Here is a 19467-nt window from a genome sequence, read left to right on the forward strand (position 1 = left end):
AGACAGACATTGAGGCAGAGAGCCCCTTGAGTCTGGAGTTTTCTGACAATGGGAAGTGGATCCAAAATGTGTTGTACAACATCAGAAAGACCTTTGTTACATTACATTACTTTATGTTATATTACTTTACATTACATGTGTGCACACTTCCACACTTATAAGTATACATGCAGAGTCAGTAAATGCTTCAAGTTTTCCCTGATGTACCCTATTGCACACACACTTTGCAATACCTGTTGATGTAGTTATACAATCACATGCTTTTTAATTAGAACGGCATCTTTCTTATTTGCTATGTGACTGGACTCAATTCTACTCTTTTCTATGCTGACAATTTCATTTTGCAACTTTTTTTCAAACGTACTTTCCATGTATAAGACAGAGGTTTAATGAATCTGTAATGTGCACCACCAAAGAATTTCCAGTGGAAGTACAAACTCTTCCAACAATTTCACATATGCAGGTTGTTGTAAAGCATATATGAACTTGCACCCCTTAACCACGTTTCATGGCTTTTCAGATGTTCACAGATCACAGGCTGAAAAAACAGTTGCAATCACAGCTTCATACAGAAGCAACTCTCAAAAGTTGTGTTTGGTCACAGGAACAGCACAGAAATGCTTGAGAGAAGAAAAATAAAGGGGTGGGGAAGGAAAGGTCATAGTTTGCTTAGAAAGTGCATGTAGAGAGGTTTATAGAAATGTTTGCAGAGAAAAATAGTTACTCAGCAGGAAGTAGTTATTTCAAAAAATAGATTTTTATTGTATAGTAATATCCAGTCAACTTTCTGACTTGCCTAAAGGGTCAACACTGGAACGCTCGAGAAATCCCTAATCCGTTGCCAATTCAAGGCAAAGGACAGCACTCACAGGGATTTCACTTTGCAGGCAGGTGAAAGACATCTTTGTGCTTATTATGAAGCAGACTCAGGGTGGAGTAAAATTAAATTAACAGCCTCAATGCACGTTGTTTGGAAGCCACAGGAAAGCTCATCACTGCAAAATGTCCTGCTGGATGTGTGCTGAGAATGACGTAATGGTTAGCAGGGACCCAGGAGGTGAAACAGCAGGCCAAGTCCTCAGCAAAAGCCACAAGATTTTAGAGAGATAGGGGAGTAAAATTTCTGGAAAAATTATGAGAAGACTCTTATGAATACATGGAAGAAAAGGGACCTCTGTGGATTTCACAGTTTTATGCTATTGCTGCATGACTGATCCACTGAATAAACCCTGGGCTGGTGAAATCAGTGGTTTTCCTCCAAACACACCTGAATGATGGCAGCTTAGTCCATCCGTAGGGAAACTGGGATGAATGGACTGCCCTCCCAGCTAGAATGCTTTCTTAGAAAAATCTGCTATAAGATACTGATAAAACCTGTGGGATCATTTTGAGACAATACGTATCGAAAGAGCAGCTGCCATCACAAAGCAGCCTGCCTGGCATTACCCTGGGCGAACCAGCAGCCACGTGGGAAGGGTGGTTTACATTTCCAGGGGAGTGAGCAGGGCTGCTGGTGTGACTTGTGACTTGCAGCCACCCTCTCTCTTGTCCCCTGAGGAGCACGCTGGCAGCAGCATCACGCAGGGCAGGCTGCACAGCCCAGCAATGATCACTCTTTTCAGCTGCATGGGTTCTTTGATCCCTGCTTGCCTTGCCACATAATGAAATCAGGTGCCTGACGGATGTGCTGGGCAGCCCATGTGTGAGGAAAGAGCTGTCTCCCTTGAGGCCAGATGAGATGTACCGTCATGAGGGAAGAACCCAGAGGGCACTCTCAAGGCACCTCTCCTGCAGTTAATATGGTTCTTGTTTTGTGCTCGCTTATGCTACTCTAGGGATGCTTACCAAAGCGGGTGAACAAGTTCGGGGTATGAGAAAGCACAGGAAAAGTCCTTTCTTCCTCGAGGAGGAGATTTGGTCCTGCAAAGCATCCATCACCTTGGATCCTTCGAAGCTCCCAGGCAGTCTGGGCATATTTATATGACCACATATTCATAAGCAGCTAATGGCCTCAGAGTTTAACTCTTTGCAGGACTGAGCCTTGTTGTTGATTAAATCACTTGTATAAAAGGTCTCAGCTACTTGGAAAACCTTCCTTAAAGGCTTGCACATTTCTGATAAGAATATGACAGGCACCATTTGCCCAATTTTTCTGTCCACTCTAGTTTGCTGTCTAGTTTGTGAATATCACTGCTTTGTTGTCCTGTTAGAAATAAGAGAAGATGAAAATAAGAAGCAAAAGAAAAAACAGATCTCTTGCAACAATAGGACTGAAATGAATATTTTGATCCACCAAAATATTCAATGTATGTGACTACCTTTGCATAAGAAGTCCTTAGGGCATTGCCTAGTTTTTCATGATAGACACTTCACCGAGTGCTTGACAGAATTGTGTTTGTGAAAAGAGGTGGAGAAAGCAGAGGAAAATATAAATCCAATATATATGACCAAAATACAGCGCTTCTTTCTTCTTGCCAGACTAGAGGTTGGATTTGTTTCTAGTGATTGGCAGATAACATACATTTTTCCTTTAGCTGGAAAAAAAGTTAAGCTTAGGGTTGATTTTTTTTATTTCCTGGGGGGGTGGAACACAGCAACAACAGTGTGGGTTTGAGTTACAGTTGGTGAACTCAAATAATTTCTGCAGCCCCCAAAATAGTTGGAGAGGTCAATGAAACCTCAAACTCCATGGGGCTCCTCCATTTCTGAACACAGCTTTCTTGAGCCAGAGGCAAACTGCCCCATTGCTTACCAAAGTGATATTTATCTAATTTGTTACTAGCAAATGCTTGTGGGGAGGAAAAAAAAAAAAACAACAAAAAAAACCTAAACCCAGCCCAAGAGCTCCAGAGCCACTGGAGCCCTGTGCTAGCATCAGCAAACCAGTGTCTGTTTGCCCCCATTATGGTGGTATCAGAAAGAATGAAGCCTTTCTGGGTCAAAGTGTGTTCTCGTTTTCACTGGCATAAACGACGCCTCTAAAGCTGAGAGAATTGTTGGCTGACCAGCTGACCTGGTGGACTTCAGGCAGAATTCAGGTCTCCTTGACCTGATCAGAGCAGAGGAACTTGTCCCACACATGCCGCTAAGACATACCAGCTGATTGTTTAACCATATTGAGAAATAACAAAATAGGCTTCCCTATCATTTTTCACCTAGCTCAGATTTGATCAGAGATATAAAATAAAGACAGACATGAACACCCATTCTGGCTAAGTTTCCAAAATGTTGTTCACACAATGTTTACCCCAGGAAAAATGATCCTGCCACTATCTTCGTACTTTATCTGTGGTGCTCTGGCTCTTTGCATATTTACACTCACCATCACAGCTTCCAAGCATTCTCCTATAATTAATCAAACACTCTGTCCTTTTGTTTCCTAGGTCACGAAGAACAGTAAATTAAATAAAGATATCGGCTGAGCATAGAGACTGGATTTCTACCCAAGGAACCTAATAATAGCGCCATGATGCAGGCGAAGTCAAAACTGATACGGTTTTATATACACAGAGGCAACCAGTTGAGTGTGAAGAAAGTAAACATCAGATAGTGTTCAAACAGTGGTTTATCCAGCTCATTCTATGTTTGTAAATATAGAAGTGTGTTGTGGTGGCTAAATTTATCCTAATGTAAGGAAACATGAACAATTAGGCTGGTATTTGGTAACTTCTATAGGCAACATTAGGACATCCTGTGTGAATTATTTTGGGGCAGTTCATGATAACATGGTACAGATTAGAGTTGCCATTTCTGGAAAAATTAGGTCAGAATTATGTAGATAAGATGGAAAGAATTTCAGTAGCATTGTAGTATTTTCCTGACTTGAAGCCTGACTCACATGCCAAAGCTTTGTTTTATTGTATATCTTGTTTTGATATATAGTCAAAACAGCCTTTATCCAGAGAAAATAAAAATAAACCAGCTGAGCAAGAAAGAATTCCATACAGCATTGAATAAAAATAAGTACAGAAAGCTCAATTTCTGAGAGAAATAGTTGTCTTTTCCTGTGAAACTTTTCTGCAATTTCAGAAATGGCCATGCTGAACCCAGGAAAAATCAGAGGAGGGAGATACAATTTGGTAACAGCTCGGGAATGGGGCTGTTCCTCACTCTTGATCCGAGCCGGAATTTCAGCCATATGTCAGGTGTATTTTGGGACCATTAGAGTATGGTCATGCTGGAAAGTGGTGGCCCTCTTCTCTACACGCTTCCCTTCCCCTTCTCAAATTTCATCCTGGATTGGAGGAACCTCTCACTTAAAAGGGAGATAGATCATGGCCATGAAAGGTTTACTTTTTAAGAGAAGTGAGATGAGTTCTGGTTAGAAGAATAAGAGCCCTGACTCTGCAGCTTCGCCTCTGCAGTCAGCACAATGTTTCCGTTGGCTTCAGGTAGAATATTTGTTCACTCAGGTCATTTATTATAACTAAGAATGTACTTTTACACTGCTCTGTGCTCACTACCATAAATCCCAGCACATACCATGCCTCTCTTTTTTCAGTGAGAGTTCTGGCCTGAGTTATTGAATTTCTGTCTGCCATTGAGCTTGCTTTGAGAAGGAGTAAATCTCTGGGACAGACCCTGGTACTTCTATGTGAGCCAGCCTTAGATAAAATGCTTCATGCTCCCTTTTGCTTATTCAGTGAGATAAACAGACTGGTTTTTGGTCCAGCTCATTAATGCAAACCAGGGTAAGCTGCAGTTTATGTTCCTATGCCAGAAGGTAAATAGCACGGGGTCAGGGGCAGGGCCACATCCCCTTCTGCCCCTGCCGTGTGCGAACAGGCCCCTGGAGCAGGCTGGCCAGCACAAAATGACTTCAGCCACCCTTCCCAAACCATGCAAGCCCCTGGCACTGGGGGTATCTCACCCTCCTTGTGCTCTTTGCATTGACACTCGGGCTCAGTGCTGTGTGGGGCTCTTACCGTACCTCGCATGGCTTTGGGTACCGTGCCTTCCCCAAAAGGCCAGTGGGTGCCCATCACTGTGCAAAGCTGCAGCATGAGCAAGCGGCGGGGTTAGATTAGGGGGAAGGAAAGGAGGATGAAAGTCAGCTTTTGCGTCCAGGCATGAGCAGAGTAAACTGTAGAAGGACCAGGTTTATTTTTAGGATGGTCTCTCAAGAATCCCTTAAGCAGCTGGCCAGGAATTTTGGCTACTAAAGCCCACCCATAGCACCATTTAGCCCAGCCACCTACAAAACCCAGATAGCCAGCCTTAATAACAGCACAAGCATTGCTGTGGCATTCCTCCCCTCCTGCTCCCTCCTGGGAGAGAAAACAGGAGTGACTGTCACACCTGACAGAAGTCACCAATCCACGCATGTCCCTATGCAGAGATCAAAGGGCCACTCTGGGGGCCACATCCTGCCCTGCAGAAGTGCAGGGTCTCTCAGTTCCTTCCCGCTGCCTGGGCCAGGCTCTCCTGTCGGACCCTGGCTGCCAGCACTGCCATCTCTCCACTGAATTACTGCCCCAAAATGTAGAGGAATAATGTGTAGGAAACATGATATGGGCTTTATTCAGATTTTAGTGTTTGGGTGTGAAAAATGCTGCAAACAAATAAATATTGACAAGAAATCCAGAAAAATTTCAGAAAATTTTAACGATGACCACTGTCAGTGTTTGTAAGTGTCACACACAGTGTATTGTATTTATTTGTAAAAGTTTGTTTTTTAAAAAACCCCAAAACACTCAGGTTTATACATGGACTTGTGCTTCTTTCTTCCTATAGGATCAGAGATTATTAAATCCATTTATTTGCTTTGAGCATCTTTCCAGATATAACCACTTTAGGCCAAAATGCTTGGAGACATAAAGTTTTACTATTGCTCTAGATCTTTCCTGGGTTTGGGCTCCAGGCTCCATTGGGGTGTCTAACTTTTGTGGGCTGCGTTGAGACTTTTTGGGATAGCAATGTAACAAGTAACATAACAGATCCTAGTCCAATATCGCCCACAAAGTATCAGTGTATGCATTTTCTCCTCTACTTCATGTATGTCCAACCCCTTAGTGGCAATATTTTAATGGTATAGTAAATCCAACATTAGAATTTGTACTATTGGATGAAAGAAAGACAGAGTGCTGCTCCAGAATAAATTAATTTTGCCAATTCAAATTTCATCATGAAATTTTGATGAGCAAGCTTGAATCTGTTATCTCACATCTGGCATAACCTTTCTGTGTAGTGATCTGGCTAATCTGACAGAAAGACAATCATGTGCACACATTTCATCTAGGTCAGCTTTGTATGTAGGGCAATCTACCTCCATGATCATAGAAGCATAGCCTATAGAAAAATGGGGCTTATGAAAAACAAGCCAATACAGTAATTAAAAATATTTATTTCTGAAGATATTTACCTTGATAGGCATAAAGCATTTCACAATTTCATACAGAAATACATAAAACATGCATAGACCAATATGGCCTACTTCAATGTGTATTCAACATGGTAAATATAATGAAGAACTTGTGTGAATATAAATACAAAACAAAAAAAAAAGCACGTAAGATTCAACCCGTCAGCAAATTCAACAATGTGAACAAATTCACTGCTATAAACATTCACCCAATATTAGCCTTTTGACATAATTCAAAACAACCCTTTGTCTCTATGCATTTACACCAAACAAGGCACTGAATAAACCTCACAGCAGCCTCTGGTACATCCCCACTTCAGTGCATTTTTGGTGGCATGTAAGACACAACAACCTCTATTATTAGAACTTCAGTTAGCCAAATATCCTTGTTATGAGAAACCTAGTAGTGCCCTCTAACTTTTATTTCATATTGAAGAGTCCTTTCGTATCCAAAACCAAAGGACTAACTATGCAAACAACCACAGTGTCTAACCCACATTCAGATAACTCTGGCTGTACAAGTAAACTAGACTTCTGAAAAAAGGCAAAGGGTTGCAGCTGATTAGTAAAGGCAATAACAAGGTGTAAAAATACTCTAGCAGGAGTGCAACAAACAGTACGCGAGGTAGACATGTATATATGCAGTAAGTCCTGATTAAAGTAGCACTGTGGCTTTCATTTTTGCATTTTAATCAAAAGGTAGAGTTTTTCGCTTTGAAGTTTGTCCACTCAGATCTTCCTTTCTGTCCTTTCTAAGCACATCTGTGAGGTCTCCTTGCAAGATGCTTTTGATGTAGACCTTGCAAGCTGCTCAACTGATGGGTAACATTCCAGAAACAATATTCAAATGTTTCTTCAGAAAGATGGCTTTTCATGTATGTTACTGCAGATTCCCTTTCACCCTCTTTACCCATCCAAATTCCAAGATGATGAAATCCTTTGCTATTACACCTCCAAATACGGGACTTCCTTAATATTTTGCTCTGCCGTGCAAACACCTGGACAGAGATGCCCTTCACCATCGTGGGATGTTAGAAGCCAAGAGACAGTTTTGGTGACGCTTTGTCAGCAAGTGTGATGGAGAAAGATTCGGGTGATCTTCCCACTAGGACGCTTTCAGGCTTTCCCAGATGCTTTGCCTTTTGCTCGCCCTGTTATGTTTCAGCTTCCACCCTTTCTGGAGCTCAGCCTTCAGTTTTACAATATTGAAAGAAGCTTTGATACTGTTACCCATGGCTTCCAGCCTGCAAAAATAAGAAATATACATTTATTGTTACAATAACGAAGATGCATCTCCACTGTGCAGACATTCAGTTTTTGATTAAATAAGCCTCAGTCTAGATTTCTGCCATAGGATCCTCAGTAACTGCTGATTGCTATACCTCTGTCAGAATTAAGCCACTTGAAATATTGGATTTGGAGTTGAAATGCAAACATTAAAACAAGTTAAAATATTCATTCAAATATGGATACCTTAGACTTCCTTAAATAGCACGTATCCAATCAAGCGGTCTCCAGTGTCATTCTTTTTGGCTGTTTTGTTCCTTTTAGGTAAACCTGATCCTGGTTCCAATGAATGGGTGCATTTAAATAAGCAAGTGCCATTTTCAAAAATTGTTTAAGACTTCCAGGGCCTAAGTCTTACACAAAATCATCAGGCTGCTTGCTCCCATAAATCCTGTTCTGAAGAGTCTTCTTTTGTATGGGTAAACTTCTGCATGTCATACTTTTACATGGGCATGTAGCCAAACACTGAACACTGGAGCTGATACAGCTGCACTCAGCTTCAAAGCTGACTTCACCTCTGTGGGATTCGTAGCTGCACCGAGTCCCATGCATGTGTCTCTGAACTGCGCTGTGGGGTGATACTGCTGCTTACTGCCACTCAGCTTATTATGCATGGGCCTCAAAGGGCAGTCCTGAAATTTGCTCCTAATCTCAAATATTAAACTGGGCTCAAATATTCGTTCAGTCTTCATTTTCACTTTCCTCAACCTTTTTGCAGCCATTTCCATCACTAACATCCTGTACTTGTTTTACACAGGTTTCATCGGGCAATCTGAGAGATAAGGCAGGTAGAAATCTGCCTCCTGCATTCTAAAAAGTCAGACACATCAGCCAGAAGAAACAATATTTTCAAAATCTGGATAGATCAATAATCTTTGTTTTTTTCCCCTTCAGTAAACTGGAGTAAAGCATCTAAGAAAAGGCATTCTGAGTCAATTTCATATTAAAATAGCTGAGACTGTTTTTAAGTAGTTAAGATAGTGTATAGACACACTAAAAATGACAGGTTCTATTCATTTCTGTCAGTATTTTATGATTTCATACTCCTCTGAAGTTTGGTATATCTTTAGGCCTACAACTCAGCCTGGTTCCTCTAAGCAAATGGGAGGATGCTAGACAGAGCTCAGAAGCCGTGTCTTCACAAGCAGAAAAACCCACTGCATGAAGAAAAGCCCTCAAGATATCCTTACTGATTCCTTTGTAACTCTCAAGCTGAAATCACCAGCTAAGCCCACGCTGACCCGAAGGCAGGTGAACTGTGCTCTCTATTGCTACATTGGGGAACTACAACAGGAGGAGAAGAAGAAACTCACCGCTTCATTTTCTTGCTGTCAACAAGCTGTCGGTTCATGCATTTGGGTCCAATGCAATTGCCAGCTTTGTTGTGGTGCCGTGAGGTTTTTTCCACTGTGGACTGAGCCCTGTTAGAAGTGAAAAGGCACTGCTGTTAAAAAGAAACCCAGGTCTGCAGTCCACAAGGTGAGGCAACTCACCAACCACTTCTCAAAGCATGTAATAAGCAATCTTTCTGGTCCAAAACATAGTATGTATCATAGCACTGTGAGCACTCAGGTAGGAGGCAAGGCTTTGGGGAGATTATTTGCTCAGCAAGTGCCAAAACGAGTAAGTCTACCACAATCCATCCCTTTCACATGCACTGCCTTTTAAAGAGTAGCAACAATAGACGCACCAGAGATCCTTTCCTGTCTGGCAGAAGTTCAGACATTTCTTGTCCTTCTGGTTGGCACATCGGCATCTGCTGCTAGGTTCAGCGAGCATCTCCGGCACCATGTCCTTCAGCGATCTTCTGGATCGAGATGGGCCTCCGAGACCGTACGGAACAGTCTTCCTATGATCAACGAGACAACATAAAGTCATTCAAATAATTCTGTGGCTTCAAAACAGTGGTGTAGTTTGGGCAGCCTTATCAATGAGATTGATTGCATGAGTAAAGGCTGTGGGATTGGGACTGCCTCGCTAGTCCGAGTTTCCATGCAAATGTTTCTGATGATCCTGCAACATACTTACTAGCATGGCTACTGACAAAGCTAATGACCTTTTAATTGTGTTTTCTTAAGGCTGCTCTGTCTCCCTGTGCCATAGAAAGCAATAAAACCTCATCTCTTTGAACTTTGGTAACTGCCAACACTGAAAGAAGCAATAAAAGTGAGGAACAGATCCTCTCCACTCCGAGGAAACCCAGCAGCAGAACAAATCACCACAGTCAGCGTTTGCAGCATTAGGTGAGGCTCTGGCTCATTACTTTTTGGTCAGGAGAGCGGAGAAACGGACACTGTACGCAACCCTATTAATGTGTGGTATGCATTAATTTGAGGCAGAGAGCAGCAAGAGGCGGCGAGGAGCCTCCCCGTGTCAAAGCAAGCCCTCTAGCCTCCTAACTTGTCAGGAAGAAAAACGGCCAGACAAATTCGGGCTGGCAAAATCAGACTTTTGGCATTTTGTCTGCTTCTGATTCATAGTGAAAAGTATCCCACAGCCTTTGCTGAGCAGCACCCAGAGGAAATACTCCCGCCTAGACTTCAGGAGCGCAGGTGTGTTAGGGCTACTGGGAGCTAGCTGCTCAATCTAGGTGGTCCAATACTGCTTGCTTTCTCCCAGTGAACACTCTCACTTCTAAACTCGGCAGAAAAGCAGGAGAAAGGGGAGAAAGCAATAGGAGAGACCGTGCAAATAATTATTCCTTCCTCCCCTTCCAATTTCTGCAGGGGGGGTTGCGGGTCTTCATTTCTCCCCCACCTCCCTTTTTCCAACCGAAGCAGAACGCAGCGCTCGGCAACGGCCGAAGCCCCCCCACCCAGGTCGCCTCACTCACTCGGGGGTGTTGATCCAGATGATGTCGAGGTGGCAGAAGTAGACGCACTCCTCGTCCAGCAGCGAGGAGCAGGAGCAGCGCCGGGCGCGACGGTGCGCGGCGGCGGCGGCGGCGGCGGGGGGCGGCGCGGCGGCGGCCACGGCTCCGGGGGCTGCGGGAGGGAGCGGCAGAGCTCAGCACCCGCGGCAACCACGCAACGGGGGTGCCCTCCCCCGGGGTGCCCTCCCCCGGGGTGCCCGGCGGCACCCCACGCCAGCCGGTGCCGAGCCCGGCTGCGAGCCCCCCGCAGGGCCGGAGACCTACCTGTCGGCAGCAGCCCCGGGCAGAAGACGAAGAGCAGCGAGACGATCATCTGGGAATAATCCATAGCAGGGAGCGGAGAGCGGATGGAAAAAGCGGGGGGGGAAGAAGAAAAAAAAAAAAAAACCAAAAACTAAATACACACAAAAAAGGAGGGGGATATTAATAAAAGAGGAAAAAGGGGGGAAAGTGTCTCCCAGCGTCGGGCCGGAGAGCCGTGTCCCGTTCCCGGCGGGGGCAGGCGGCTGCTCGGTGCGCCCTAGCGCGTCTGGCTGGCGCGGCGGTCCCCGGCGCTCTTTTATAGCGAACCCCCATGGAGCGGGTAAACAGCCCCGGCGCTATTTTATCCCGAGACAATGTTATTCTGCTATTAGTCACCGCGCGGCAACGTGCGGGCCGAGATAAGGCCGGGCTGGAAAAGGAAATCGCCTGCAAACTTCAGAGCGGCGGCGGCGGCGGCGGCGGCGGCGGGCGGGGGGCGGAGGGGGGGTGGTGGCTGGGGGGGGGGGGGTGGGGGGGCGACCCGGGGGCGGGGAGTGGCGGGGAGGGGCCGCGCCGGCGGAGAGCCGCCAGGGGGCGCCCTGCCGCCCCGCGCCTCGCACCTGAGGGAGGGCGGCCGGCGGGCGGCCGGCATCAGCCTGCGGGCGGCGGCCGGCGGGCCACCGTCGCCCTCGCCCTTAACAACAATAATTATTGCGATTTCTGTCAGCGTTGCTTTTTGTTGCCGTTGTTATAAAAGCGGGTCGGGCGGCGGAGGCGGCGGCGGGCGTGCGCCGCCCGCGGTGGAGGTGTCGCGGTCGTCCCCTCAGGGTGGCGGCGGCCGTTGGGGCTCCGGGATCCACCCGCCGCTCCCGCCGGCGCACCGGAGGGAGGGTCTTGGCGAGTTTCCCCTCCTGCCCCTTCCCCCGCCGCCGAGGGAGCCCACCGGGTGGCCCTGGGGGGGTGTGTGTCCCAGAGGGTGAGACATTAGGGTATATTACATACATGTATGTATATATTCCATAGCAAAGCAGGGCGCTGTGGCACAGCACGTTTTTAGGGTCCAGGCGTGTAATATGGGGTACATAAAAATGACCGTGGCCAGCAGGTTGGGGAAGGTTACCCCCCCCCCCTTTACTCTCTCCTAGTGAGGCCACATCTGTGGTACTGTGCCCAGTTTTGGGCCCCCCAGTTCAGGAAGGACAGGGAACTGCTCGAGCAAGCCCAGCAGAGAGCTATAAAGATGATCAGGGGACTGGAGTATCTTTGTTATGAGGAAAGGCTGAGAGACCTGGGTTTGTTCAGCCTGGAGAAGACTGAGGGGGGATGTCATCAATGCTTATAAATAACTAAAGGGTAGGTGTCGAGAGGATGGGGCCAGACTCTTCTCAGTGGTGCCCAGTGACAGGGCCAGTGGGCACAAGTTGGAACACAGAAAGTTCCACCTCAATAGGAGAAAAAACTTTCCTGTGAGGGCGCCAGAGCAGCGGCACAGGCTGCCCAGAGAGGTTGCAGAATCTCCTTCCCTGGAGACATTTAAAACCCACCTGGATGCATTCCTGTGCCCCCTGCTGTGGGTGTGCCTGTTCAAGCAGGGGGGGTTGGCCAAGATGATCTCCAGAGGTCCCTTCCAACCCCTACCATTGTCTAACCCGTGATTCTGTGAAAGCCAGGGATGTGTGGTCAGGAGGAGGAAAGACCCATGCCCAGCCTTTGCCTTTGGGTCCTACTGCTAACGCCGGCAAGGTCAGGGTGCATTTTTTTTTTTTTCCCCAGCGTGTCTGTATTTGCTGCCTTGTGCTGAGGGGCAGTAGCTGTCAGTGTGGAAGCCGTACACTTGAAAAATGTATTTAAGCAATGAAATGTATTAAGCAATGCCATCGTAAATACATACACGCATGAAATCCACTGAGCTCCTAACTGAGAAAGCCAGCCTTTGAATATAAACTCAGATGAACTCGAATGCCTGTGACCCGTTGTGGAGCTGTCGTGCTGCAAAGCGTGCCAATTTCACCTATGATAAATAGATAAGGCTCTCTTGGTATTTGTGGTATTTCCGTGCACTGTGCTGTAATAATAGAAATGACCTTGGATATCACAAAGACCAAGGCTGTTAACTGCAAGTTGCATTGTGATCTCTCAGGTGAATGGCTATTTTTTTAAAGTATCAAATTATACTGTGCTGCCTGTATCATAGTGGACAGACTGTCTACAGCCGTGCTGAGTCAGAATAAAGGTCCATTTAGCTGTTATTCTTTCTCCCACAATGGCTGTTAGCAGATGGTATGAGAAAAGAATGCAAGCGGAGACTAATCCTTTCCTCAGTGCAACCTCCTGGCTTCTAGCAGGATGACGTTTAAGGGCTTTCCGAGCAACAGTGAGCATTTAGACCATTATGCTGAATAAACACAAGTGGCCCCATCCTCAGATGGTCATACCTTTTTATCAAAGGTTCTCTCAAAATGGTCCTATAAAACATCTGTGAGTGGAGAAAGCTGGGTTATACATTTTTTTTACACCTTTTCAGCATAGGAGTTTATTTTTCAGAGCAGGGATTGTACCTTCTTGTGTATTATGTCATCTTGTGTATGTAGGGCAGCACTTAACAGAATACCGATGTATCTGTACCTGTATGTGTGAATTATTGCAGTTATGATAAGCATCTACCAGCAGAGGTCACCTAGCTACATATAAAAAGTAACCGTAGCCCACTGAATGTTTAAATTTTATCAGTATCCAAAAGTTGGGAAAGAAATTAGGTGATTTTTTTTTGTCTTCTTGGTGTTTTAAAAAAGGAAAAAACACAAAGCAGTTGTGTGGGTTGAGAGATAGCTATCGTTTCTGTATAGAATACAAATATGCACAGCCTTTCCAGGCCTGTCACTTAAAGACCGTATTTCATGCCAGCACTTACTAAAAAGAGATTTTTTTCTGAGATTCCGTTTTCTAAGATGTGCACTTGAAGCCAAAATGACTCACATGGGTGTAAGATATTTTCAGCTTTGTCAAAATGCCTTGTTAGAAAGTATTTTGTTAGCTGGCAAAAATGGCCTGCATGTTTCCTTTGAGTGACAAAGCACAAACATATCACAGGGACCTTTGAAGATGCTATTCGTTCTTTTTTTTATTTTTTTTTTAACCAAAAACATCTTCAGCCATTTTTTAGTAAGGATTCATAAATATTATTGTTGTCAGAGATCCATATCCTCTGCTTCAGCGATTTCTGATAACTCTGCTTTCAGATCTTGAGACATACCGGAATGAAGCTATTCCTGTTGCTTGTTAGAGTAACACAAAAACAAATTTATGTTCAGTTGCCGTTGGCCAGGATGGGTCATTTCAGGCTGCGGGGACTTGCCAGGCCAGGAGGTGGGTTTCCACAGGCAGGGGTAACCTCCTGACCCCTCCTTGGACACTGGGAGTTACTAGGCAGGTCTGCGTCACGCAGAAAATCCCTTTGGGAGTTTTGCCAAAGAAGGAAGATTCGCTCACCCTGTAGCTGTTTATAGTTAGGAGTCTGTGACAGTATGGGTCGCAGTAGGGGTCTTATAAAATAAGTAGAACAGGACTAAACTTTGGCTAGCAGGCAGCGTTTGCAGAACAGCAATACAAAGTCGTGCGCGATCATACAAAGCCATGTACTCAACAAGTCATCCCAGTGCAAGCCAAGCCAGCTTGCCCCAAGGGCTGGGAAGTTTGCGCTTTATTTGCACTGCTACCCGTTCGGGCGAGGGTGGAAGCAGGCATTGAAGCTGCCTGATCCTGCAGCAGGCTTTTTCCCTTTCTAGCTGGGTGCCTTGGCCAGCCACATCTGAGACAGTGTTATGGGGTGAAAACTTAGCTGGCCAGCCAGGCTCTGGTTTTAATGTTCCAGCTGGAAAAAGCCGTGGCACTGACTGAGTTTTCTAAAGGACATTTTGTATAGTGTCAGAAACGTGAAATGCCTGCTTATCAGCAAAACAATAAAAGGAGATTGTAAAACTGTGCCTTTCTGTGTAGGACACAAGGGGAAAAACATGCTCTTTTCTGCAGATTCGAAACACAGCTCTCAACCAAGTGAAAGTTGCATAACTTGTCCCTTTAACCTGCCCCTCTTGGCACCTTACTTTCCTCTTAGGGGCCATCCAGTCCCCCTGCACACCTTCTTACACAAGAGGAGGGGGTAGATTCCCCCTCCTTCCTTACATAACATGCAAATTAAAGAGCTAACTAATTTAGCCTTCTTGGAAGTGACCTTATTCTTGTTTATCACTCCACAGCCTACAATGTATCTAAATCCCCTTACAGATGTCAGGGTCCTTGGGCAGAAGAATGATTTCTGGGAAACTAACTAACTTCATTTCTCCCCATCTTCAGTCAAGGAGGTTTATGAAAGGATGAAGGTGCCTGTCTCGCACTACATTTGTGGACCTCTTAAAGTGCTGAGGAGAAGAGGAGGGTCAGCAACCTTAGCCCCACCTGTTTGTAACACGCAGCTCGATCCTCTCTCCACCTCAGTCCCATCAATGGTCATTTTCCTTCCAGAATTCACTCCGCATACAAAACCCCATTTAAATTAGGGAGGAGGGTGACAGCTATATGCTGCTTGGCACAGAAGAGCTGTCATCAGATGAGAAAAGAAAGCTCTTCCAGACCACGCACGTCCTGGCATCAGCTGGCGGTGTCTAGGTACCATTTAAAATACAGAAATCAAAAGCAGCTTAGAGCTCAAATAGAGGAGAGAATCAACTTTACTGAGCAAAGGTCACAGTTTCTCCCAGGGCTAAAATTGTTGTTACCAGCAACAGAAGGAGGATGGTATGGAAAGATTCAGGTTTCAGAGGTACTGTTGTGAAACCTTCCTGCCGCTTGTACTCTCCACAACAAAGAACTGGAAGCGTCAGGGAAATGTTTCGCTGGAAGCCAAGCCAATTTTTAGATGAGGGGAAACATCAGGTGGGAAAAGGAAAAAGGTTCAAATAATCTGGGAATTAAGAATCCACGTAACTTTTAGGTGAGAGTTAACAGGAATTTCCCCCCTACTTTTACCACCTGTCTCTGGATGTCGTGGGAGAAAGAGTGTCTGCTTCCCACTCAAGCGAGCCACAGGGGTGCTGGAGGTGCTTGGCCCTCCCCTGACCCAGCAAGCTGCAGCAGCTCCTCCTATTTCCATCTTTTACTCTGCGCTTGCTCTTGTGCAGGAACAGCAATCGGAATATCAGGAGCAAGGCAAAAGGTTAAGCTCTGTGGGCGTAACATGGGGCAGGCGACCAGAGCCCTCTCTCCCAGGCCTTGCGTGGGTGACAGGGGTGGCCCGTGCTGCTGAGAGAGAGCCCTACATGGTGCCAGGACAGCACCCTCACCCACGGTTATATTTATATAGGTGGGTGGTTATTTCTGCTGTGGTAGCTCAGGATCCTGCACGCAGAAGCCCCGAAGGATTTCAGTCCCTAGCCATTTAGCGTTATAAACTGTTTCTCCTGTGGTGTTTAACTTGGATTTAGTTTTTTAATTGACCTGAGTTTTTCTCATGTTACTGGCAATATTAGCAGGAGTTATAAGGCAAAGACCTCACTTCTGGCCCAGAAAATCTTAAATTGCTGAAGCCTGGAGAAATATTCTGGGGAAGGAGCCCTGTGCCTTATCCCCATGCTCTGGTAGACATATCCACCATTGGCCACGTCAGTCACAAAATGCTGGGCTGGACAGTCTGATCTCATGGGACTGTGATATATTCTCATAGCTACACTTGGACTCTAGGTTTGTTTTGGGAAAAAAAAAAAAAAAGTATTTCTGCATGGCCTTCAGCTCCATTCCATCAGTCAAATTCAAAATACAAGCAGTAGGAATTCTCTTCTCAAAGTGTGAAAAGATGGTAAAAGGTTATATGTGTCGATAATCAGCCTCTTAAGAATGGGTTACACAAGCAAGAGTTTAATAAAGATTATCATAAATAAATACAAGAGACTCGTGCAAAGGCTGCAACAGAAGGGTTTAGTGAAGAAAAGGAAAGTATAGAAGAGAGTGTCACTTGTAGAAAACCAAATCTGGTTCCATATATCAACCTCTGCTACAGCAGCATATGACAGAATACTTATTTGCAAATAACAGTTAGTGAAAAATGTGCTTTATCAGGTTTGTTTACTTATTTCTTGGCAAGTCTGGCTCGCGAGGAACTCAAACCCAATGCATCCAATTAGTAAATCTTCCTAAGCAAATCACTAAGAGCAGTGCACAGCGCTCTGACTCATCATCTTGCTCCTATCAACAGTGCATTTCAGAGTTTTCATGTTCTTTAGTAAATGCAGTTTTCCCATAGCCATGGCAAAGAGTCAGTGACATCGTCCCTGTGCCCAGGGTTGGGAACTGAAGCAAGGAGGCCAGTACTCATCCTGTCTAAGAATAAGTACTCTGCTACAGATTCTGAATTAGAATAACATCTTAGCTCACCTGGTGTCTGAATTGCCCTCTAGACTATGGAAAGGGGCCTAAGGTGCTGACCCTCCTAAATTTAGGCACCATCTCCTCTTAACATCTAGAGTTAGCTGGGGTTGAATCCAAGTCCGTGACTTGCCCAAGGTCCCATGAGAAATTAATGGTGAGGTGGATCTGAGTTCCTCAAACCTGTGTCCTGTATCCTGCTGCTACATTATCAGCCCTCTCCGGTACCCAGAGGATTGCTTACCAAAACTGACTTTGCAGCTGGATTCATTTGCCCATCTTTTGGATTTTATGTTCCTTTGCTCAGAAAAGGTATTTGCGAGATCTTCATTTCATGCAGCTCACTCAGCACTACTTCTTTGAATTAATGAATTTAATTGACTTTTCATGCCTGGCTTTTTCACCTGTCACGTGGCTTGCTCCACCTTTGCATGCGACTCTCTCCAAAGACTCAAGTTAGTAAATTTCTGAGATCTAGCTGGCTCTGCCCTTTTCTGAGTGCATAAAAGCCTTGCTGAAATGAAGGTAATTAGCAAACACATTGGTCCATGAGTGGTGTTGAACTTTACAGCACAGCCCTTTTGCTACCACACATAGCCCCCCTGTGACTGTTTCCACCTCCATTTTGAGCTTGGGGTTAGGTGAGTGGGCTTGCCCGTTCCACTGTTTTCTTTGTGAGAGAAAGGAGTATGTGCTAGGGAACACCGCAGGTTTAGATGTGGCCTGAGCCACAGGTGTGGGTTTGTTTTTCTTTGCTTACTCGTTCCAGGGACTTGCTTTGCTCCCAAATCCATTAGCACTATGCTTCTTTGCCTCATTGCCCAGAAGGTGGATAGGAAAGTAGCCTTGCATGAACCAGGGCTCCTAGCATTAAAGATCTACTCATTGTCCATTTGGGCAGATTCTGTGTCTGTCTTTTTTTTTTTGACAGGAGAATACTTTGCCTGTAAAAGAAATGCTGACCGCTTCTTTCCACCTGCAGTTCCTAGTCTTTATCTGCCCTTGTTTTCCCCAGGATAAAGCAGCTTTGTGAGGAAACATTGCATTAAATATGCTCCAGCTGTTTCTCACACCCAGTCTCAGCTTGAACATGTTACACCAAAAACTGTCAGAGGAGAGAAGCTGTAGATAAACTACAATAAACCAAAAGGAATTAAAATTCAGAAGCTCTCCTTATTTTTAAAGGGACAGTAAGAGGGACACCTTTCTTTTTTTCCAAGGGACATATATACATTAAAATATCTACTCTGTGTCTGAGGTAAAATATGGACTGCTCAGATCCAGGGGTTATTATGGCAATTACTCACTGGTGACACTGACAGAAAGGAGATTTTGTTACCTGTCAGGGCCAGGAAAACAAGAACAGTAGCCTGCGAATTGCCGATGCCCCAGCACTGAGCTAAGATCACCTTACATCCGCCATCCCCTGCCTTCAGTTGCAAGAATGAGCCTCTTCTCAAGTGTGCATCGGCACTGCCACCAGCACACAATGAAGTGCCTGGGAAATGCGAGGGGGTGAGAAACCAGGGGAAGGAAAGGGGCTATGTATACTCCAGGTTCCTGTGAGCAGCTAAAAATCCAAGATGCCTAAGAGGACTGTATGTCAACATTTGCCGTATATGATATTTAGCCTATAGGAATGAGGCCAGCTTTTCTGGCTGCTCTCACTAGGCATTCTTGAGGCATGTCTCTGTTAGGAATTTTTCACCAGTTGTTTTGCATTTTGGCTACTCAGCAAAACCCAAGTTGGTACCACTAGGAACCCCTCTGCAGGCTTGACGCCTGCAGCCAGACCTTTCTGTGTGGCTATTCCGTGCAGACTTACTTGCTGTGAGAAAAAAAGACAGTGCAAATTCCTCGGTTGCCTATAGGTGATCAGCATTATAGTTGTAGGCATCAGGTGGAGTCGTGGAGCCTTGGTGGGAAAGGTGCCACATGGGGACTTTGCTCTGATGGGCTGGTGCAGCACAGTACGGAGTGAATGCAGGGCTGTGTTTGGCAAAAATAGTTTGTGGATGATGAAGACTTTTCCCACCATTACTACCAGTACTGTACACGCAGAAAACCACTCATCGTCCTTTGACTAACCCTGTTCAGATTAGCTGACTCTGAGTTGTAATTACCCTGTTACCATTGGTGTAACTGTATGTGAGCAGCTATTGCCTTAAGAATTGCTTCCTAGTGTTGTTTTCCCAACATTTATCATCTCTTCACAGTTTTTAATGGCAACTTTTTCTTATTTAAAGACAAACATATTCCACCTTTCCTACCAGGATTATGCTGTAAA

The 19467-nt window shown here is 45.3% G+C and overlaps 1 protein-coding gene across 1 annotated transcript; it reads right to left on the reverse strand.

Annotated features, from left to right (window-relative positions):
* Positions 1 to 6323: 6323 nt before the first annotated feature.
* Positions 6324 to 11051, reverse strand: EDN1 (endothelin 1). The gene is made up of 5 exons (XM_075084051.1): positions 10785 to 11051; positions 10482 to 10632; positions 9339 to 9497; positions 8962 to 9069; positions 6324 to 7605 (listed from the first exon to the last, which is right to left on the reverse strand). Exons 1-5 carry the CDS (start codon positions 10846 to 10848, stop codon positions 7467 to 7469), a joined length of 621 nt encoding a protein of 206 aa, XP_074940152.1. The 5' UTR covers positions 10849 to 11051; the 3' UTR covers positions 6324 to 7466.
* Positions 11052 to 19467: the final 8416 nt, after the last annotated feature.

Source organism: Phalacrocorax aristotelis, chromosome 2, assembly GCF_949628215.1.
Source record: "Phalacrocorax aristotelis chromosome 2, bGulAri2.1, whole genome shotgun sequence".
NCBI lineage: Eukaryota > Metazoa > Chordata > Aves > Suliformes > Phalacrocoracidae > Phalacrocorax > Phalacrocorax aristotelis.